This window comes from Monodon monoceros, unplaced genomic scaffold (genome assembly GCF_005190385.1).
Source record: "Monodon monoceros isolate NGI ecotype Baffin Bay Population unplaced genomic scaffold, NGI_Narwhal_1 Super_Scaffold_8, whole genome shotgun sequence".
NCBI classification, from domain to species: Eukaryota; Metazoa; Chordata; class Mammalia; order Artiodactyla; family Monodontidae; genus Monodon; species Monodon monoceros.
In genome coordinates, this window is record NW_021703785.1 from 67744931 (window position 1) to 67768369 (window position 23439).

Below are 23439 nucleotides of genomic sequence, written 5' to 3' on the forward strand. Positions count from 1 at the left end.
ACATACCACCTGCAGAGTGTGACGGGAAGATCACACATACTTGGTCACAAATTTACTCAATTCCATGCTGAATGTTAAGGAAAAATTTAATTGCACAAATATAGTACATACCATTTCAAATATAAATGAAAGGACAATCAGTAGTGCTATCATAATGTATAATACAGGAATATTTTTTAAAAGGACAGAAAAATTATACTCAGGACCCAGAAATCTTTCTCATTATAAGCCTGTGTAGCAACTCATTCATGCAGGTTTTTAGGATGTAAATAGGATGATTTTTTGTTTCTTTTGGAAGAACTCCACTGTAGCTATGAGATGAAAAATGTATTGCTGTAACAATGTAATATGGTAATGGTATAGCTTTCTTCTATTCTGCTTTTAGTGTTAGGATTGCTAAAAGCTTATGAAATACCCAACTGACATAATGTGCTTTTAACAGAGAGGACAATGCCGCATACATTATCCTTCTCCTGTCATGTTTGGTATCACATCACCTGGCCTCTTTCTACACGGGCCACTTTGTTAAGAGGGAGGTCAAGGGAGTTCAAATTTCAGGCAGCGGGTGGCAGGGTTACCGCCTTATCAACCTGGCCAATCCTCCCGCGAGCCTCACCGTGAATGTTTCTCCTAAGGTTTCATCCTATGGGCAGGATGAAAAACATACTTGCCTTCTGATGAAGGATGTCCTGGGCTTTTTGCTCAGCAAGGTTTGCAAGAGAATGGCACTGCTAACCCCATGCTTGCTGGGTTTGGGTTCAGACAAGCAGAGGGCTAAACCCAGATTTATGAAGCATCACAGGGCAAAACCCAGGTCAGATGGCTCCCACAAAGGCTACCCAGGGAGCTCCCAGGACGCCAGGGTATAAGCGAAATATTCAGGGTGGCAGGACTCTGCCACTCCCTCTGCCTCTTTGGAGAAGTGTTAAAAGGAGAGGAACCGCCCAGGCCATGGGGCCAAAGCCCTCCCATCCTGAAGACAGCTGCATCAGCCCTGCCAAAGCATCACCCACAAAAATGGAAAGGAGAGGGGCTTCCCTGGTGGCGCAGTGGTTGAGAGTCCACCTGCCGATGCAGGGGACGCGGGTTCGTGCCCCGGTCTGGGAAGATCCCACATGCCGCGGAGCGGCTGGGCCCGTGAGCCATGGCCGCTGAGCCTGCACGTCTGGAGCCTGTGCTCCGCAACGGGAGAGGCCACAACAGTGAGAGGCCCGCGTACAGCAAAAAGAAAAGAAAAAAAAAATGGAAAGGTGGGGTCTCTGTAGGAGCAGAGGGCAGAGGTACCCGCCTCCCATCTCTCTTGGATCCCCTCAGCCTTGGGTTCTGGCACAGGCCTGGGGTGTAGGAGGAGCTGCAAAATGTCCAATCCAATCAGATAAATGGGTTGGGTGTCTCTTCAGATTCCAGAACACATGGAAATGGTAATTCTGCCAAAAGAGGCTCCATCAGAGATGATCTGGGTGACAGACTGCAGTTAAAAACTTCATCTAGTGAACCTGAGAAAAGTAAACAGGGCTTGCATTATTACCATCTCTGGAAAACTAAAACCCAAATCCAACAGTACCTAAGGCCCATGCAGCATCCAACGTAACCATTTCAATAATGAATAGGGAATCCTGGCTTCCTCAGAAAAACTCAAGCTGACAGAAACGTGTTGCTTTCTGTTCACCAGGAGGATGTGGATTGTCACTTGCTTCTCCATGGGCTGGAGTTACAGGTACCCTTTCTCACTTGATGACAAAAGGCCCACAGGTGGGGAAAAGATGCCTAGGACAAAGGTCTGTTCTCGGGAAGGAGATGAAGCCAGGCTAAGTGATCACCAGCGCTGAGCCAGCGGAGCTGCCTGCCGAGTGGCTGATGCATGGTGGTTGGGTCACCTGCAGTGCATAATGACGACTCAGGTGGGCCTTGAAGAATCCTTCCCCACTGCTCTGAAGTAGAAGTGGCCCCAGGGCCGGCTCAGAGTAAACTTGCAAGGAAGCACTGCCCAACTTCACATGCCCCTCAGTCTCCCCAGGATGCCAGTGAACACCCGGGCAGCATAAAGGACAGTGGGTGAGCGATGGAGAAACAGAAAAACCCTGCTCAGGCTGCTGTGGCCAGTGGGTGGGCTGGGGGGTGTCCCAGGAAGGACCTGGCATCTGGGATGGCCACAACCAGGCAAGGTAATCTTCCCCCAAAAGGATGAGCATATAACTTCCCCTCCCCCCCCACCATGGCAGCAATGGAGCAGAGAACAAAGGCATCTTTGTAAGAAGCACCCAGACAGAGAAAGCAAAGCAACAAAGAGGGACAGAGAAGGAGGAGGGGGAAAGGCAGGAGGGAGGGAGGGAAGGAGGGAGAGACAGAGACAGACAGAGACAGAGGGAAGCTACTTTCCAGGATAAGAAATAGCTAGGAGTTAAGCATTTTCGCTAGAAACATTGGAAGAAAGCAATTGTCATTAAATGCAACTAATGAAGCCTCTGTTTTTTTTTTTTTTAACTTTTTGAAAACGACAGGTTCGTAGAGACTGGTGTTTTGTTGTTGTGTTTTGCTTGTTTTTCTTTGTTTATTTGTTTGCAATGAGCAGCAAAAGTCCTGGTTCAGGGAAGTTGCCTTCCAGCACAGACTAGCCTGGGACAGACAGCAGGCTCAGCAGAAGACAGATCCAGATGACTTGACTGATATCACTGCCTTAGCCACATCGGACTGAAAAGTCTCCCCAAGTCCTGGGAAGGAGGCCCTGGATGTAAAATCTAGAATGCACCAGGTGTGACCTGCGGTCTGTTCAGTGAAGCAGTCTTAAGAGATATCCTTTTGTTGTCTTAGAAACTCTGGAGAACCCTTCCAAATATTTATAAAGATGGATATCTCGACCATGTGTCTTCCCCCCTCAGCCAACACTTTTCCTTAACATTCTGTTGCCCTGAATATGCAAATCAGGAAAGCATCATTCTTCTATAGTTAAATTATTGTTAATAATACTTCAATGAGTATTAACGTGTATTTACATTAATAATATATTTTAAAATTATTTTCTGGGTATGCTGCGCTGTAAAACTGTTATGTCAGAAAACTTAAAGGAGCCTAAAAGGAAAAGTCACTATATTTCTCTTTTTTTTTTTTTAATTTTTATTGATGTGTAATTGATTTACAATGTTGTGTTAGTTTACTATATTTCTTTTTGGTAGTAAATGTTTCTCACTTCCTAGTTTCTGAAATATGTGATATTTCCCCTTTACCAAGAAGCCTTACCTTTTCCATTAATTGATTCTCCTCCCCCATGATATTATTCTACCCTTTAATTTAACTACGTTCCTCGGGTACTTGAGAATTTTTAACATACCTCTGGAAGTTACACTGAATTTTCGGTCAGAGAAACTGCTCCTTCGGATTAAAGGTTCACTCATTTTTTCCAGAAATAATTTAATGGTCTCCTTCTTTTCTGGACTTGTACTTGACAAATTCAGAACTTTTCCATTCACTTTTACAGTGGAACTGCTGAGCCCAAACCAATAGAAGAAATCAAATAATGCGTCAGCTTTGAATTCATACGCAAAGCTCAAATTTTCTCCATTAACCACCTTGTTTCCTGGAGGGAGAAAATCCTTTACTGCCTCTTGAAAATCAAACTGAAAGAGAGAGAAGGATTTGATTAATTTCAGTGATATAATGATAATGTTGTATTACAGCTTATATCACAGAATTATATTATAGAATTAACAACTGTCCAAATGTCCAAAATATCACACCTCTTATTTCTCTTCCTTTCTGACATACTTTTTTTCCAAACAAGAAGGTATAGGTTTTTTTTAATTGGGGTATAGTTGCTTTACAATGTTGTGTTGGTATCTGCTGCACAACGAACTGAGTCAGCTATATGTACACATTTTCTGACATATTTTTAAACAGTTGCCTTTATCTTTTATTGATTTATTTGACATCTTTATTGGAGTATAATTGCTTTACAATGGTGTGTTAGTTTCTGCTGTATAACAAAGTGAATCAGCTATAAGTATACATATATCCCCATATCTCCTCTGTCTTGCGTCTCCCTCCCTCCCTCCCTATCCCACCCCTCTAGGTGGTCACAGAGCACCAAGCTTCCTGTGCTATGTGGCTGCTTCCCACTAGCTATCTATTTTACATTTGGTAGTGTATATATGTCCATGCCACTCTCTCACTTCATCCCAGCTTACCCTTCCCCCTCCCCGTGTCCTCAAGTCCGTTCTCTACGTCTGCGTCTTTATTCCTATCCTGTCCCTAGGTTCTGCAGAACCTTTTTTTTTTTTTAGATTCCATATATATGTGTTAGCATACTGTATTTGTTTTTCTCTTTCTGACTTACTTCATTCTGTATGACAGACTCTAGGGCCATCCACCTCACTACAAATAACTCAATTTTGTTTCTTTCTATGGCTGAGCAATATTCCATTGCATATATGTGCCACATCTTCTTTATCCATTCATCTGTCGATGGACACTTAGGTTGCTTCCATGTCCTGGCTATTGTAAATAGAGCTGCAGTGAACATTTTGGTACATGACTCTTTTTGAATTATGGTTTTCTCAGGGTATATGCCCAGTAGTGGGATTGCTGGGTCGTATTTGGTAGTTCTATTTTTAGTTTTTTAAGGAAACTCCATACTGTTCTCCATAGTGACTGTATCAATTTACATTCTCACCAACAGTGCAGGAGGGTTCCCTTTTCTCCACACCCTCTCCAGCATTTATTGTCTGTAGATTTTTTGATGATGGTCATTCTGACTGGTGTGAGGTGATACCTCATTGTAGTTTTGATTTGCATTTCTCTAATGATTAGTGATGTTGAGCATCCTTTCATGTGTTTATTGGCAATCTGTATATCTTCTTTGGAGAAATGTCTATTTAGGTCTTCTGCCCATTTTTGGGTTGGGTTGTTTTTTTGATACTGAGCTGCATGAGCTCCTTGTAAATTTTGGGGATTAATCCTTTGTCAGTTGCTTCATTTGCAAATATTTTCTCCCATTCTGAGGGTTGTATTTTCGTCTTGTTTATGGTTCCCTTTGCTGTGCAAAAGCTTTTAAGTTTCATTAGGCCCCATTTGTTTATTTTTGTTTTTATTTCCATTTCTCAAGGAGCTGGGTCAAAAAGGATCTTGCTGTGATTTATGTCATAGAGTGTTCTGCTTATGTTTTCCCCTTAGAGTTTTATAGTGTCTGGCCTTACATTTAGGTCTGTAATCCATTTGGAGTTTATTTTTGTGTATGGTGTTAGGGAGTGTTCTAATTTCATTCTTTTACATGTACCTGTCCAGTTTTCTCTGCACCACTTATTGAAGAGGCTGTCTTTTCTCCATTGTATATTCTTGCCTCCTTTATCAAAAATAAGGTGACCAGGGGGCTTCCCTGGTGGCGCAGTGGTTGAGAGTCCGCCTGCCGATGCAGTGGACACGGGTCCGTGCCCTGGTCCGGGAAGATCCCACGTGCTGCGGAGTGGCTGGGCCCGTGAGCCGTGGCCGCTGAGCCTGTGTGTCCGGAGCCTGTGCTCCACAGCGGGAGAGGTCACAACAGAGAGAGGCCCGCATACCGCAAAAAAAAAAAAAAAAGTCCAGTCAATGAAGTTGTTTTCGCATGTGCGAGCAACAGGGCTATAAAAAATAAATAAGGTGACCATATGTGCGTGGGTTTATCGCTGGGCTTTCTATCCTGTTCCATTGATCTATATTTCTGTTTTTGTGCCAGTACTATACTGTCTTGATTACTGTAGCTTTGTAGTATAGTCTGAAGTCAGAGAGCCTGATTCCTTCAGCTCCATTTTTCTTTCTCAAGATTGCTCTGGCTATTCATGGTCTTTTTTTTTTCAGGGTCTTTTATGTTTCCATACACATTGTGAAATTTTTTGTTGTAGTTCTGTGAAAACTGCCATTCGTAGTTTGATACAGATTGCATTGAATCTGTAGATTGCTTTGGGTAGTATAGTCATTTTCACAGTGTTGATTCTTCCAATCCAAGAACATGGTATTTCTCTCCATCTGTTTATATCACCTTTAATTTCTTTCATCAGTGTCTTATAGTTTTCTGCATACAGGTCTTTTGTCTCCTTAGGTAGGCTTATTCCTAGGTATTTTATTCTTTTTGTTGCAATGGTAAATGAGACTGTTTCCTTAATTTCTCTTTCAGAGTTTTCATCAATAGTGTTTAGGAATGCAAGAGATTTCTGTGCATTAATTCTGTATACTGCTACTTTACCAAATTCATTGATTAGCTGTAGTTTTCTGGTAGCTTCTTTAGGATTCTCTATGTATAGTATCATGTCATCTGCCAACAGTGACAGCTTTACTTCTTCTTTTTCAATTTGTGTTCCTTTTATTTCTTTTTCTTCTCTCATTGCTCTGGCTCAAACTTTCAAAACTATGTTGAATAATAGTGGTGAGAGTGGACAACCTTGTCTTATTCCTGATCTTAGAGAAAATGGGTTCAGTTTTTCACCACTGCAAATGATGTTGGCTGTGGGTTTGTCATACATGGCCTTTATTATGTTGAGGTAGCTTCCCTCTATGATTACTCTCTGGAGGGTTTTTATCATAAACGGGTGTTGAATTTTGTTGAAAGCTTTTTCTGCATCTATTGAGATGATCATATTGTTTTCGTCCTTCAATTTGTTAATATGGTTTATCACATTGATTGATTTGCGTATGTTGAAGAATCCTTGCATTTCTGGGATAAACCCCACTTGATCATGGTGTATGATCCTTTTAATGTGCTGTTGGATTCTGTTTGCTCGTATTTTGTTGAGGATTTTTGCATCTATGTTCCTCAGGGATATTGGTCTGTAGTTTTCTTTGTGACATCTTTGTCTGGTTTTGGTATCAGGGTGATGGTGGCCTCCTAGCATGAGTTTAGGAGTGTTCCTCCCTCTGCTATATTTTGGAAGAGTTTGAGAAGGATAGGTGTTAGCTCTTCTCTAAATGTTTGATAGAATTCACCTGTGAAGCCATCTGGTCCTGGGCTTTTGTTTGTTGGAAGATTTTTCATCACAGTCTCAATTTCAGTGCTTGTGGTTGGTCTGTTTATTTTTTCGATTTCTTCCTGGTTCAGTCTCAGGAGGTTATACCTTTCTAAGAATTTGTCCATTTCTTCCAGGTTGTCCATTTTATTGGCCTATACTTGCTTGTAGTACTCTCTCATGATCCTTTGTATTTCTGCAGTGTCAGTTGTTACTTCTCCTTTTTCATTTCTAATTCTATTGATTTGAGTCTTCTCCCTTTTTTTCTTTATGAGTCTGGCTAATGGTTTATCAATTTTGTTTATCTTCTCAAAGAACCAGCTTTTAGTTTTATTGATCTTTGCTACTGTTTCCGTCATTTCTTTTTCATTTATTTCTGATCTGATTTTTCAGATTTCTTTCCTCCTGCTAACTCTGGGTTTTATTTGTTCTTCTTTCTCTAATTGCTTTAGGCGTAAGGTTAGGTTGTTTATTTGAGATGTTTCTTGTTCCCTGAGGTAGGATTCTATTGCTATAAACTTCCCTCTTAGAACTGCTTTTGCTGCATCCCATAGGTTTGGGGTCATCGTGTTTTCATTGTCTTTTGGCTCTAGGTATTTTTTGATTTCCTCTTTGATTTCTTCAGTGATCTCTTGGTTACTTAGTAGAGTATTGTTTACCCTCCATGTGTTTGCATTTTTTACAGATTGTTTTCCTGTAATTGATATCTAGTCTCATAGTGTTGTGGTCAGAAAAGATACTTGATATGATTTCAATTTTCTTAAATTTACCAAAGCTTGATTTGTGACCCAAGACATGATCTATCCTGCAGAATGTTCCTTGAGCACTTGAGAAGAAAGTGTATTCTGTTGTTTTTGGATGGAATGTCCGATAAATATCAATTAAGTCCATCTTGTTTAATGTATCATTTAAAGCTTGTGTTTCCTTATTTATTTTCATCTTGGATGATCTGTCCATTGGTGAAAGTGGAGTGTTAAAGTCCCTTACTAGGATTGTGTTACTGTCAATTTTACGGCTGTTAGCATTTGCCTTGTGTATTGAGGTGCTCCTATGTTGGGTGCATAAATATTTAGAATTGTTATATCTTCTTCTTGGATTGATCCCTCGATCATTATGTAGTGGCCTTCTTTGTCTCTTGTACTAGTCTTCATTTTAAAGTCTATTTTGTCTGATATGAGAATTGCTACTCCAGCTTTCTTTTGATTTCCATTTGCATGGAATATCTTTTTCCATCCCCTCACTTTCAGTCTGTATGTGTCCCTAGGTCTGAAGTGGGTCTCTTGTAGACAGCATATATACGGGTCTTGTTTTTGTATCCATTCAGCCAGTCTATGTCTTTTGGTTGGAGCATTTAATCCATTTACATTTAAGGTAGTAATCAATACGTATGTTCCGATTCCCATTTTCTTAATTGTTTTGGGTTTGTTATTGTAGGTCTTTTCCTTCTCTTGTGTTTCCTGCCTAGAGAAGTTCCTGTAGCATTTGTTGTAAAGCTGGTTTGGTGTTGCTGAATTCTAGTAGTTTTTGCTTGTCTGTAAAGGTTTTAATTTCTCCGTCAAATCTGAATGAGATCCTTGCTGGGTAGAGGAATCTTGGTTTTACGTTTTTCCCTTTCATCATTTTAAGCATCTCCTGCCAGTCCCTTCTGGCTTGCAGAGTTTCTGCTGAAAGATCAACTATTAACCTTATGGGGATTCCCTTGTAAGTTATTTGTTGTTTTTCCCTTGCTGCTTTTAATATGTTTTCTTTGTATTTAATTTTTGATAGTTTGATTAATATGTGTCTTGGAGTGTTTCTCCTTGGATTTATCCTGTATGGGACTCTCTGCACTTCCTGGACTTGACTATTTCCCTTCCCATATTAGGGAAGTTTTCTACTATAATCTCTTCAAATATTTTCTCAGTCCCTTTCTTTTTCTCTTCTTCTTCTGGGAGCCCTATAATTCGAACGTTAGTGCATTTAATGTTGTCCCAGAGCTCTCTGAGACTGTCCTCAATTCTTTTCATTCTTTTTTCTTTATTCTGCTCTGCAGTAGTTATTTCCACTATTCATCTTCCTTGTCACTTATCTGTTCTTCTGCCTCAGTTATTCTGCTATTGATCCCTTCTAGAGAATTTTTAATTTCATTTATTGTGTTGTTCATCATTGTTTGTTTGCTCTTTAGTTCTTCTAGGTCCTTGTTAAACGTTTCTTGTATTTCCTCCATTCTATTTCCAAGATTTTGGATCATCTTTACTATCATTACTCCGAATTCTTTTTCAGGTAGACTGCCTATTTCCTCTTCATTTGTTTGGTCTGGTGTGTTGCTCCTTCCTTGCTGCTTCATCTGCTGTGTGTTTCTCTGTCTTCTCATTTTGCTTAACTTACTGTGTTTAGGGTCTCCTTTTCGCGGGCTGCAGGTTCATAGTTCCTATTGGTTTTGGTGTCTGCCCTCAGTCAGTTGTCTTTATTTTTTTAAAACAAATCTTTGCATTTGCATCAAAATCCGTGTAAAGACCGTGAACTGCTTGGTCAAATTTATATTTATTCTTACCCTATTTCTAAGAAGCTGCTAGAAACTAAGTTCATTTTATTGGTAGTGATAATGAAGCAATCGAAAAGGTCTGTGTCTGGATTCATTTAAGTTAGAGTTAAGCTCTAGGGACTCAGTCCTGGCCTGAAACGCCCAGACCCTCTTCTGTGTGTTGGCAGCCCTGGATTCACACAAGCCAACCTCACCTGAAGCCAGTAGCTTTCTCCAATCACTGAGGAAATGACCATGTCCATCCCCTGCTCTATCTGTCTTCTTATCTTGGGGTGCCTGGTGTTCACAAGAAACGCATACGTTCTTTCTAGAAATTAGGAAGTAGAAGTCAAAAAACAAGGGTGCATGTGTACTTCTTAGTATCTGACAAAGCAGTGATTCCCACCATATTTGGAGATTTTATTAATTTATAAGCTCCCTCGCTGCTCCCTCACTGCAAAGCCTAACCAGGTTTCTAGAAATGTTTCCAAGAAATTTGCAGGCGTGAGGAAGCTCCAGGATACTGTCAACGCAGGTTAGAAAATCAGCTCCCCCCAGGCTGCGCTTTGTCACTCTTGCCTCAGAAATCGAAAGTTCCAGTCCATAATTATCACAGATAAGCACTGAGTCTCCTCTGTGTGCAGCCAGCATGGGAGCCAAAGTGAAAACTGGAGATGGCTGGTTTTCGTGTCACTGCCTTGCTGGATAAACAGCAGCTTGGCTCTCACCCACATTTCCTCACTTACAAAGCAGAAAATCAGTCCAGGGAAGGACGCTTCCCCCCGCCTTCCCCCTCCCTCATCATTCCCTGTCCTCCCCCAGAGACCTGGCTTTCAGTCTGCAAAGGGCTAGAGTTCTAAGGACCAAGGTAATCTGAGATTGGTTCTCCTCCACGTCCCAGCCCAGCACAAGCCCAGCGGAAATGTCCCTCCCATTGTTTAAATAATGCCACGTCTGTGTCCTGGCAGTTGTTTTTTGTTCTTTATTTGATCGGTTTGGTTTGGTTTAAATCCAATTCTGTCCAGTTCTATCTAATCTAAGCAAAGGGGTGGTTGTTTACTCCCTAGGAAGTTTTAAATACTGCGAACCAACAACCTCTTAACTTTTCCAGCCCCCGGAATCAAGCTCCATGTCCTTCATTACTCAAGCACTTTTTCTAGGAAGACCCATAACATAGAATGCCACCCTTTGTTTAAAGGCCATGGACCAGCCATCATGTGATTTGGGGAACTGAACATCCTACACGGGCTTTGAGCATCAAACCTGTGGTCCACCAACAGCAAGTGTTATGTCCTTGGGGAATACATTTTGAACTAACCTTTGCACTAACCTTATCCATCTTCTTTTTCCTTCCCCTGTTTTCCTTTCTCCCAAATTATTTTTTGGGGCACTTTAGATAGAAACTACCTTATTTCCTCTTTGAGAAAATATATAAATAAGCAAGTAAAGCAAGCCAGCTATTTGATACCTTGAATTAACTTTCACATAAACTAAACCAAGACCTTTGGGCTCATTAGATACTTAAGGCTGCCACCCTCCATCCACCGTTGTGCAGGTTGGGCAGGCTGTGCACTGCACAATTCTAGAGGATGCCAATCGCTTCCACATTGTCTACTTGTACATTTATTATGACAAACTTCTGGGAAGGATCAGTAAATTGGCTTGAGTTAATGGTGGCTTCTTCTAAATTTGCACAGAAGTACAAGTTTAGGATAGCAGCAGGGCTGGACGTGTTGCCCTAATCACAATTTTCGTAATTTAAACTTGACCATCTTAAGCTTTGTGTCACAGAATCTCTTCATTTCACGGCTTTCCTCACAGCCAATGAGGACTGGGTTTCTCTACCTCCTTCCACAAGCATTATGTAACTGTGAATCTTTTCAAGGTCACCCACAAATATTTCCTTATACCACTCCCTGTATGTTCATTACAATGTTAAAATGGAGAGGTCTCTTATTCTTTCTTAAGAACCCTCCTGAGATATCAATGCGGGAGGTATACTGGATACATCTGTGCATTACATTCTTAAAGAATTCTCAGCTTTCTGGTCACCAGCAAGCCAAATAGCATCAGGGGCTCAGATGCTCTACTGAGCATTGCTTGTTACAGTGTGATCTGTTCCCGGCCCCTCCTGCCAAGAAGGACATTGTGACTTTGAATTATGAAGTGAGAAGGGAATCTGAATGACTCTGAATGAGACGAGCAGAGAATCAGGTCCAACGAATCTGAATGAGGAAGGGCATGTCTGAGGAAGTCTATTTGGAATTTGTAGATCAATTCTTACTCTCTTGGTCTCATTTGAAGAACGTTATTTAGAAGTAAGTGTAAGAAATGCTACTGCTATTACAGCACTTATGCCCATGACTTTCCCCATGTATCACTGAGCGGGAGGGAGAAGGGAAAATTGAGATATTTTCGTATTGGAATTTGAGTTAATATAGTTGTTATCAGTCTGATTTCCGAAGAAACAGTAAAGAGATATCTCTAAAATTGAAATCCGAAGGCCAGAGCATGAAACATAAAAGCATCTACATAAGCGTTTATTTTCTTTACCTTACTTTTCCCATCTATAAAATGGGGATGGGATAAGTACCACATAGGCAGGATGGCCAGGCATCCTAGTTATGCCTGAGTCAGTTCTAGTTTATACCTTTATCCCAGCATACTTATTACAGTTCCTGCTTTCATGCTCAAAAATGTTCTCCTTTGGATGATATGCCCTACTGGGCTGTTGACCAATTATTCACATTAGCACATGCCTCACAGAAGTGCTTGATACATGGTAGGCAATATTATATATCATCATCTTCATCACTCTGGTCATTTTTGCAACCCCTGCAGGCTCAGAGATCACTTCCTGCTTAGACAGGAAGTATGAAACAAGACTCAGAGACAGATGGCTTCTGCCGTAGGATCACTTAGAGGTTTGCTCTGCAGGCTTGTGCTGTGCTGATGGCCTCACACACCAGGCTTCCAGCCTTGCACAAGCTGACATCTGCCCTGCTTTCTCCACGCCCAACTTCTACCTCATCAGCAGGCTACAGTCCACAGCCCAGCAAGGCAGAACCAAACCCAAACATTTACAAACCTACCTTTCGAGGAGTCCTTTTTGGTCTGTACATTAATAAAGAATAGCATTGGTTTGCTCAATATAGTTTCCCGGTAGTCTTTATAATCGCAGTAGTTGGTCAGTTCCACATATCTATGAAAATGAAGAGATGATTACAAGTGCGATGTACCTTCCCATCGAGGTCAGGAAGGGGACGTACTGGACAGGTGCCTACTACATCCTCAGACCCTCCGAGGGAAGTCCCCTAAACTGTCCTTCGGGAGGCAACTATATCTTGTACCAAATAAATAAATCCCCTCCCCTAATAAGCATGCAAACTAAAGGTGGCCCTGGTCCTGGGGGTGCCTGGCACCAACACCAGGCTCTCAAGGGCAGCCTGTACCAGATGATGACTAGTACCGTCTATCTTTGGGCTGTAAGCGTTCATTTGAAGCTACCGGAGCCCTGTGTCTCTCTGGGTTGAGAATGAATTATACTCAGTAAGTGGAATTTTCTGGGTCTTCTCCAGTGTAGTCATCCTAACTGGTGGGTCTGAAATTTTCCTTTCCTTCTCTAATCCCAGGATAAACCCAGGCGGCTCCATTGATTAGACAATCAACCAATATTCATATGAACCAATTCACATCTCCCTGGTCGTGAGCTTGTGCAATTTAAAAAAAACAAAAAACAAAACTAATGTTGGATTTCTGCCCAGGGCCCTATTACATTTAGCCTCCTTGGTGTTAGTTCATTATTCCAGCCCAGGAAGATCTTTGTGCTTTTTGACTCTGTCCTCCAATATGTCAGCTTTGTCTCCCTGCTCTGCACATTTTCCAAGCAGCCTTTCTGTGTCTCTACCTGCACTGTTGATTTTAAAAAAGACAGATGCAAGTGCAAATTGGCTTCCTTCAAGAAGAACGCTAATTTTCTAACCAAACCCAAGCTCAGAAGCGGCGTGGACACGGGCAGGCTGAGTGGCATCCAGCATGCTGGGGGATGCGGATACCCCAGTCCCTCTTCAAGATACAGCGGCTTCCCCACTGACTGGCACTACTGCAAGGTCTGCATGGACTGAATGGGCTGCTTTTGCTAAAGGGCCGCATGTTGGCTTCTGACATCTAGTCCCCTGCAGAGACGGCTCCCCCGTTTCTTTCCGGCTTCTTGTCCTTCCAGAGCCTGACATGAAAATACCAGCCCTGGGGAGCGCCCGCAGCAGAGAGCTCTGGCCGCAAAGTCCCCTCAGCCTCCTTCCCCATTGTCCTCTCCCCACAGCCCACTTAGAGGGGCCGGAGCACGAGACGGGGACCCAGGCCTGGATCAAGAGCAGTGGGAGAATATCCACCCCCCGAGTCAGGAAAAAACAGCTTCCACTGTCTGCCTCCAGCTTGGTTTCTTAGAAATCTGTGTCATTATCCTTTTTTCTTGGATTGTCAGATCTGATTTTGAGAGCTTTTAAAACCTGACCCCCGATGGAGCATCTAAAATGCTTCCTGCCTTCTATTTCACCAGGCTTTTAATGTAGCGTCCATCTCCCAACCCGGGGCACGTGGGTAGTTAGGGGGCTGGTCCTGCGGTGGGGAGGGGCACACAGGCTGGTGCACCCGGGGAAGGAGAGTGGGTGCAGGTGTCGCTGTTCAGGGGTGTGGGCGCGAGGGGAGAGGAGGGTGGGAATGGAGAAGGGGGTTCGCAGTGGCATGGACTGGTATGATAATGCAGACGCAGACCAGGGATTTCCTAGGGTTCTCCCTCCGTGCCTCCCCTACCCCCATCCTCCTCTGGGCAGAGCAGTGCACGGTGAGGACGGGGTAAAGGGGCACCTGGCGGGAGCGGCACTGTGTCCCACATCAGCAGAGGGAGAATTTTCCTGTTCTTTGTCCCAACTGACCAGCTGCCAAAAGGTACTGGAGAAAGGAAGCGACGGAGAAGGAAGGAGAAAGGGAACCACGATTTGCTGGGCTCATTCACTCTCATTCATTCAGCAGCGTTCACTAAGCACCGGATGGTGTGCTGACACGCGCCTTGCACATCTGAGGAGCTCAGGGTCCAGGAAGTGGGGATGGGGTAGCAGGGCGGCAGTACAGGGACCCCTTGTACGCCCCACCCTTCCACCATCCATCTATTCAGCTGCCAAGGACCTGGCCCAGGTGGGCAGAGAGACCTGGGCAGTGGTAGAGGAGAGGCCGGCCCGTGAGGCCTGTGGTTGCAGGGGGGTGTGGGGAGGGGCAGGGGGAGAAAGCAGGAAGAAGAGCCTTTAGCAAAAGAAGGGCAAGCCTGATTGGACTAAACATCAAAGAGATAGATGCACGATGCTGGCTGGGAGTCGGGTACCACCTGTGATCCATCCAAAGCAATTTTCACATTCTCCCACCTTGTGTATCATGGAGTTAATTTATAGTCATTTAAGCACTTAATATTTCCCTCAAGGCGATTGCTCTGCTCTCTCAATATCCACGGTCTGACTATCACTCTCTAGGGCATGGACATGGTGCGTGTGTGTGTATAGGACACCCAGAAAATCTGCAGTTTCGAATACTATCCTGATGACCCAAATGGCAGTGCAGTACTTGCCTCCGCCTACAAAGTCGACTGACATCTCATTGGAGGCATCACTGGCAGGAGGAAGATAAAAATCTCAACTTGGCAATGGTCACTGGTTGGAAAAATCATCAGTTTTCCACCAAGTTCTCTGGAAGACTCTTTTGACTGCTGTAGGGCTCAAAGAGCTGTTATTTGGCCTGATCAAAGAAGGGAGGCTGGGCGGGGGAGGGGAAGGGGGGCATCTTCTGGAGAGTTACATGTTGAGTTTAATGCATAACCTATCCATGAGTCACCCCTTCTGGAGTCTGAATTTAATAAGATATCCTGAATCATAAGACCATGCTCAACGTAACTTAATCTTCTTTGATGCTTTAGAGGCACTTTTAGGATCTTAACAGGGCTGTAAACATCATCACAGAGCATCGCCAGTTATCACTGTACCACAGATGTGGGAAAAGGCTGCTCACTGAGAGCTCTGATAACACAATTTACAGACAAGAGATTGTGGCGAGATCCCTACTTAACTCTCTGTTTAAACCAGGTCACAAATAAGAACCACTTCCTTAATTCATCCATCCCCAGCCTCCCAGTTACTGTCCAATTGTTAAACACCTCAAAACTGCAGTGGAATAAAGACATGTGAGCATCCCTTTGGAATTCACTGGTATGAAATTTGGATATGTAAGTCACTAAAATACAAAGATTGAGGACCTAGCTGCTAAATCTCACAGGTCTTTAAGTACCTGACATTCAACCACCAGTTTTGTTTCAAGATGAGCCTGACTAGACGACCTTAGGGACCAGTTAGCTCATCTTCAATCATGCATACTTATGAATTACTCATGCAAATATTGCCTCTGTGTCCTAGATATTTATTCTATTCGCTGAAGTTTTCATTAGGGATGAGAAGCAAACAGTTTAAGATAGTTCCTTTAAACTCTCATTTCTTCATTGCTTTCATCCTGGCCCCAAAATGCTGCTAGGCTGGAACTTTCTACACCTGGCTTTAATCCAAAGATTGAAAGGCAGAACAATGTGATAGAAAGCATAGTGATTCGAAATAAGATTTAATTCATGTTCTCATTGACTGGCTGTGTGAACTCAGTCCCAGAGCCACAACTCATTATGACCTTCAGTGAGTTACTTAACCCACTGAGCCCATTCCCTCATCTGTAAAAGGGATATAATGGTATTGCCTTCCATTTGATGATGTAATGCAGTGCCAGTAACATAGACATATGTACTTGGGCCCATAGTAGATGCTCAACAAACATTATTAGTGTCTTTAATTCTGGCCAACTCTGCTGGCCTTAGCATGAAGTTCTGTAAGCTTCTGACACACAACCAGGCCTGTGTTCATTTGAGTGACCAGGAAAGGAGGACTATATGAATATCTAAAAAATAAGTAAGGGTTTCTCTTTCCTTGCTCCAATTTCTTTCCTCATCTTTTCAGTTTGGAAGGCTAGAGGGAGCAGCTTAACGAAGGCAACACCTGAAAGATGGGACCAAGACAGAACACTGAATTTTTGCTTCTAGCAAATCAGGAGTAGCTGAAAGGTCACCCACCCTCTAAGATGCCAACCCTTCTCCAGAGTTTTCTTCAAATTTTACATCATCTTTAGCATGATTTGAAAAGCTGCTCCAAATTTCCCTGGCCCCTGATAATTAAATGCTCAAAGACAAATAGGAATTCAAACACACGGCTCCCATCTCGTGTGTGTGTGTGTGTGTGTGTGTGTGTGTGTGTGTGTGTTCATTTTTTAAAGTATGGAGGAAGGAGCAGATAAAAAGAGAAATATATTGGAATAGTCCTTGTGTAAAAGGGCCAGAAATTGCTAACAGCTTCCACAGTCCTTTGCTGTGACTAAGCAAAAGCTTACAGGGACATTCTTTCCAGTGTTAACTTGTTAGTTTTATGCAAAGCCTTCCCTACACACTTAAACAATTCCTTCTGTTCACTCCCTCACCTCCTTCTTCTGCCCCAACTCTAGTTAAATAAGCAAAAATTTCAGATTTATCACTCTAACATCTGTAACTCTAATCAACGATACACGTGTTCATTCATTCATTCATTCCTTCGTGCAAGAAACATTTACTGAGCACCTACTATGTGCTGGGCACCGGGGACACAAAACGAAGAAGGAAACAGTCCCACTTTCCAGAAGCATATAGTCTATTGGGGAGACAGCTAAGAAAATGTATCATTTCAATATGAAATGATACACATCTAAGGCCTTGTTGCTTAAAGTCTGATCATTGGACCAACAGTACTGGCATCACGGGGGAGCTTGCAAACCTGCAGAATCCTGGGTCCCTCTCCAAATGTATTTGCTCGAAAATCTGTATTTTCACAAGAGCCTAAGGAGACCTGCAAAAACTTATTTAAAGTTTAAGAAGCACTGGTCTAAGCCACGGTCCCTGTTTTTCAGAGGCTTACAAACGAGTTAATCATTCAAACACACACATGCCAGAAGAATGCACAGTTCTCTGCGCTCAGGCATCCACAGGGCCATGTCCTAGTAAAGTAAATAAGAAGGAGCAAGGCCAAGGGGCTTGGAGCTAGAGCCACTTACTGAGCTGGGACAGGAACAGAGGAGGGATTGTTCCGTCGGGCCAAACAGACTGCCAATGGGAGGGCAGAAGCAGGAGGGAGATGGGGACCCCGGGGGGAGTCTTGGTTTAGCTAAGCCTTGTGGACTGCAAATGGAGGCATCCAGGCCCACAGACAGGCATTTGCAAGGATCGGAGTGTAGCTGAAAGGGCAAAGCAAGAGTCTCCGGAGGAAGAAGGTAGCAAAGGCTAGTGCCCTTTGTTTTGAATCACCCGATTTGTGTTTGATTCCTGTCTCTGTGAGTTCAGCAAGTTTCTTAACCTTGTTGAGATGCATTTCCTCACCTGTAAAATCTGGCTGATAAGAGGTACCCCATGAGGTGGCTGAAAGACTAAATAGTGTGTGTGAAGCACTTGGCGTTGGGGTTGCTTGGTAGGTACATAAGCTGACATTTGTCCCATGATGAATAGGTACCAATGACTGTTTTGAGAACTTTATACATTTTAATTGTGAACAACAACCCTATAAGGTTGTTGGCAATATTACTCCCATTTTACAGCTGAGAAGCCTGAGTCACAGAGATTAAGTAACTTTCCCAAGTCACTCAGCTAGTAAGCAGCAGAATTAGGACTCAAACCAAGGCAGCCTGGTCCTGGCGTTCATGCTTGTCCACACTTACTCCGAATTGAATCCCGTAAAAATCATAGCTCAACACGTGAGAGATTATAATTCATCAATATCACTATGAGTCCTGTTTAGGGGCTGCTCTCCTGGGCAGGTCATCAAATCCAAGACTCAGACATGAGGACCAAAGCAGAGGACAGGTCGGGAGCTTGCTAAGGGCAACAGCAAGGGTGGCCGGGCTGCATACAGGGATGTTTCTGAGAGGTGGCCTGGGCCACAGACAGAGCCCAAGCACCTCCCCCCAGTGAAAATCTAAGTATGATCCAACCCTGACTCTCCTCCCCTGTGTCCCCTGCCCCAGGCAGCTGATCTCGAGGTAGGTGTGACTGTCACCCAGCTAACAGCTGGTCAGATCTGGGCAGAAGCAGGTCACAGCACTGCTTTTAGTGGCTTCCTTCAAACCACTGGACTTACTTTCTCTTTTAGGCTGATTATATAAGATGTGTACTGGCTGACGTCATTCCAGTTATTAATTTGAGGTTCCGGAAATCTATAAGAAAGCCGCTGCGGTCTATAGGAAGCCAGAATTATTCCAGGTTCGAGGCAGTTTGCTGACAGGGTGGGCTGCATGGTTAGCTAAACGCTGTGGAGAGGCCCCGGTCCCGCAGCTCACCAGCATCTCACCCAGGGAAATTATTTAATCTCTCTGAGTCCTAATTTTCTCATCTGTAAAAAAGGGAAACAATGGTGCCGACTTCGTCAGCTTTTGTGAGATAGCTGTGAAATACTTTGCGCTCATTGCTGGTACTCAAGTAAGCATTAGTGGCCACCACTATTATTGTTCTTATTTTTATTACCCAAGCAGCCTCTTTCATGCTAGAGGACCACTGAAAACAGGGAATTAGAGCTCCTCTTTGTCAAATGTTTGCCATTACACCCCACTAAAAGGCTGCGTTATAGGAAAAAGAGGTAAGGGTGTGTGTGTGTGTGTGTGTGTGTGTGTGTGTGTGTGTGTGTGGTAGTTAATGGTAATTTGCACCTGGAACCCTGAGCAAGTTTCGTTTGTAACATGGGTGGGAATCCTGAGCTTGAAAGAAAAAAAATAGCAATAAAGATCTTGCCATAAATCCCCGACAGGAGGACAAAGAATTTTAAGGCAGGCTCTCAGGACTGGGTGCCATCACTAGACCTTCCCACCACCCTAGTTTTCCTGAGGCTTATTTAGCAGGTACATATTTAGGAAAATGTTCCAGTATTACAAAACAAACCAGAGCACGTAGAACCACTGAAATCTCTTACTCTCTGAGCACGTGAATCATATGAATGTCAGCGTCAGTAGCTCTTAGCCTCTTGGGGTTCTCTGGGAAAGGACCTTGTGAAAGTCACAGCACACACTTCTGAGGCCACGAAAAGACATCCTGCTTATGCTGTGGGCTTATCCCACACCAAAATATTTGTTGAATGATTAAAAGAAAACCAAAAAAACTAAGTAAAGAGGAAGGATTCTTCACCTGGATCCAAGCATCTCATAAACTACCTGCATGGTCAGCAACATTAGGTGTATCTCGACCTTTCTGGGAAGATGGTCTACCTACGATTCTCAAAAGCTTGATGGTCCAAAATGATTAAGAATCATCACCCTGTGTTTCTTACTCTCCAGTCATCTCGGCAGCTGCTCTTGGTTGGGGACCATCCCACACCTAAGGCAGGAATATGGGCCACAAAGAAGACAAAAACGCCACTGGAGTTCATCAACTCTAGGCCCCAGGGTGTTATAAAAAGTGGAAAGTGCATGGTGGGGTACAAGGTGACTCTAAAGATGATAGACTAGGAAGGCAAAGCAAAACTGGCCATCCTCGCCAAGAACTGCCTGACCTCGAGGAAATATGCCACGTCGGCCAAAACTGGTGTCCAGGACCACAGGGGCAATGACACTGAACTGGGCAGAGCCTGAAAGAAATACTAGAGTATGCAAGGGGCTGTCCCTTAGCCACGTGGTTCTGGGATCTTTAGAAGTGTGCCAGAGCTGACTGGTAAAAAGGAAACCGTGTAAAATTCTTCTTCAGCTAAACTGGCTAGAGCTTATTGAAGGAAGGAAAGGAGGGAGAGAGAGAAAGAGGAAGGAAGGACGGAAGAGAGGAAGAGAGAAATGAAGTACTGCTTTTTGAGAGAGGAAGTTGTATGCTATCTCCAGACCAAAGACAACTGGGTAAATCTGTGTCAATTTGAGGAGCAGCCACTTCAGACATCTGTATTCGACTATGCACCCCACTCCTGATGCATGAGAGCAAAACCTCTCACTGCTGTCCACAGCCGTCTTCCCCCTCTTTCTAGAAGGCTTTCTCCATTCAGACCAGGTTCCCTCCCTATCGTCCTCCAGGACTGTACACCCAGGTAGAAGAGGCTGCTGCGCTTGCACAGTGTGTCCCCGGAGAGGAAGACAGGTTGTTCCTTCCACCTCCCCAATTATTCTCAGGGGCGCCTTGGTACTCCCAGGGTACAAAAGCCTTCACACGATTGCTTAGACAACGAGAACCTTGTATTTGCTGATTCCTGTTTGCACCCTGGTCTGTGTCACCTGGTCATTGTTTATTCTGGACTCTAAACTGCCAGGGGAACACTGCTGTTCCTTCGGGGAGGAGGTGTTCAAAGCAAGAGTTGAACAACCAGACTTCAAAACCATTGTAAGCTTTGCAGCATTGTTTGCTGAGACTGGGAGAGCTGACTCTGTCAAAGCCTAACCTATAGCTTCAATTAATTCTGGACATTTTAATTTTTCATACTCTGTTAATACAACGGTTATCTTCTTTTAAAATCTTTGCAAATCTTATTTCTAACTCAGTTCCTCCCACCATCCCCTGCTTATGGCTTGGAATTTTCAATTCACTAAGAAAGGGAGAAATTCTTGCTGGGGAATGGTTTTTCAGGCCCTCAAAGCCCTCAGTATCTTTGTGTGGAAAAGCAAGGTTTTCCCCAGCAGCTTTGAAGAAGGTATTTTAAACATCTCATTTTGTTTGCTTCCCCCTCTTGGCTCAGTCCCACCCACAGGGTGACCCTGGCCCTTGTCTTTCCCCGGAGCTAAGGCTTTCTATCTTAATAGCTGGCCAGCTTCCCCACCTCTGAACCAACCTCGAGACTGCACTGCCCGCTTCCCAGCACTCAGCTCTGCAACACAAACATAAGCACCACCACCCGCCCCCCCCCACGTGACCTCTGGAGGCACAGGGTGACTTCTGGTAGCAAGGGGCACAGAATGCAGCGTGAAGCTCCCTCCTCCTCTACCCCATCAAAGCCTGCTTCCGATAGACTACATCCCTGCTGGCTTCCAGTCTGCTAGGAAGTGCTTCAGGCACTTTGGCCACCACAGTTAAGCATCCTGTGACCCTCCATCAAGTTCGGTTTGGCCCAAGCTCTGTCCCCGGATCCTGGAAGCCACACTCATCCCTCTCATTTTCCCAGAACTGAACTGCCCACTCGACAGCCCACACGGCCCTGGGCTGGACTTCACGGGTCTTTGGTCCCTTCTCAGCCACTGTTAATTGATTTATTTTTTGAAAACTCACTGAGGCCAAAGATGGGAAACTTTAAACTTCTGCACGCTTCTCCCCGGGCCTCCTCACTAGATAAAGCTCCTAGGGCACAGAAGAGAACATCCTCTCCCCTTCCCTTCCCCCCAGTCTAAAGCCAGGGTGTGAGTCTCTGCTTAGCAAACATCCCCAAAGGGTGTGCCCCCAATTTGAGCTCATTTGATCCAGTTAAGGAGCCAGAAGGAAGAATCATCCACCAGTTCACGCACTCCCCACCCTACTCTCCCTCAGGCGCCTGCCCTAATGCCCTCCCGAGGCAGCTTGGACAGCTGCAGAACGTCAGTGCCAAGGGCAGAGAAAGCCAGGGCCGGGGGCGGGGCGGGGCGGGGCGGGGCGGGGGAGTTGGGGGAGCTTTGCACCTCCGAGTGACGTTAGCAATGAGAAAAATCTGAAATGTGATGAAGGAGGCGATCCAGGCTGGATCTCAGGAAGTGAGGCCAGAGGACTGGGATGGGCAGCGGGGTGAAGGCCTCGGCAGGGACCAGGCGGCGGGCCCACCCACCTCCTGATGTAGCTGCTGAGGCGGTAGAGCTGTCCGTCGAGGCGCACGAGGCCGTCGCTGAAGACGTTGAAGCCCCCGCGCGTGGCCGCGGGCTCCGCGGGGCCCGGGACCACCAGCTGGTCGCCGCGCAGCTGGAAGGCGCCGGGCTGCAGGCGCAGCAGCTGGGCCAGGGGCAGCAGGGCCAGCTCGCAGTCGCACGTCCACAGGCTGCGCAGCTCCCCCGACGAGATGGAGGTCAGGCTCGGCCTGGCCGCCGGCGCGCTTTCCAGCCCCGCCATGGCCCGGCCCGCGCTCCTGCCGTCGATGGACCCCGACAGGGGCCGGGCGCCCCGACTCGGTCGGCCCCGCGCCCGGGTCGCCGCTCAGGTGCTGCCGGGCCGCCTGCCCGCCGGCGAGGAGCGAAGCTCTGCAGGCACCGCGCGGAGAAAGCGGCCCCGGCGCCGCGCGGCCCTTTTATCCGCCCCGCGCCCCTCCCGGCCCTCGGGCACGACCCCAGACGCTCAGGGCGCGTTCCGGCATCTCAGGACTTGGCACGCTCCCGCCTGGCTGCGCCCGCTCGCAGCCAAGGGTTACTCATCCCCCAGGGGGGCGCTGCTCCACGCCTGGGGCTGGTCCCGCCCCTGCCTGGACACTGCCTGGGGGGGGGGGCACGCCGGCGGGGGGGGGCACCGGGCGGGGGGGGGGGGACACTGCCGGGGGAGCGGGACGCTGCCGGGGGGAGGGGCACGCTGCCGGTGGGGACACTGCCAGAGTGGGGGGGACACTGCCGGGGGGGGAACACTGCCGGAGTGGGGGTACGCTGCCGGGGACGGACACTGCCGGAGGTGGGGGGACGCTGCCGGGAGAGGGAGTGGGGAGAGGCTGAGGCGGGTGCGGGAGACTCCACCGGGGGTGCCGGGTCTGGCCCGCGGTGGGAGGGAGGGCGTGCAGCTCCCACTCTCCCCCAAAGCACCACACCTCATCGCACTGGTCAGAAAGGGAGGCACGCGTCCCTCTCCCCGCTCCCCACCAGGGCCCGGCTCGTCAGGGCAGTGCTGGACCTCTCACCTCGGCTCCCACGCCCCGCCCCCAAGTTGGAGTCAGTTGCCAACCACCGTCTCCTAATCTCAGTTTTGGC

General features: G+C 45.6%; 1 protein-coding gene across 1 annotated transcript; it reads right to left on the reverse strand.

Moving 5' to 3' along the window:
• Positions 1 to 146: 146 nt before the first annotated feature.
• On the reverse strand, positions 147 to 22688 carry MEDAG (mesenteric estrogen dependent adipogenesis). Its single transcript, XM_029209795.1, has 5 exons — positions 22323 to 22688; positions 12564 to 12673; positions 9687 to 9799; positions 3329 to 3614; positions 147 to 1496 (listed from the first exon to the last, which is right to left on the reverse strand). The coding sequence occupies exons 1-5, from the start codon at positions 22598 to 22600 to the stop codon at positions 1372 to 1374; spliced, it is 912 nt and encodes a 303-aa protein (XP_029065628.1). The 5' UTR covers positions 22601 to 22688; the 3' UTR covers positions 147 to 1371.
• Between the last annotated feature and the right edge of the window lie 751 nt (positions 22689 to 23439).

What these genes read in the sequence shown, in the direction of transcription:
- MEDAG (XM_029209795.1), bottom strand. Translation starts at nt 22,600, where the DNA reads ATGGCGGGGCTGGAAAGCGCGCCGGCGGCCAGGCCGAGCCTGACCTCC. An exon ending in CTCAGCAGCTACATCAGGAG is followed by an intron (nt 12,674 to 22,322) that starts GTGGGTGGGCCC and finishes TCATTTTCATAG; the next exon opens with ATATGTGGAACTGACCAACT. An exon ending in GAGAAAGCTACTGGCTTCAG is followed by an intron (nt 3,615 to 9,686) that starts GTGAGGTTGGCT and finishes TCTCTCTTTCAG; the next exon opens with TTTGATTTTCAAGAGGCAGT.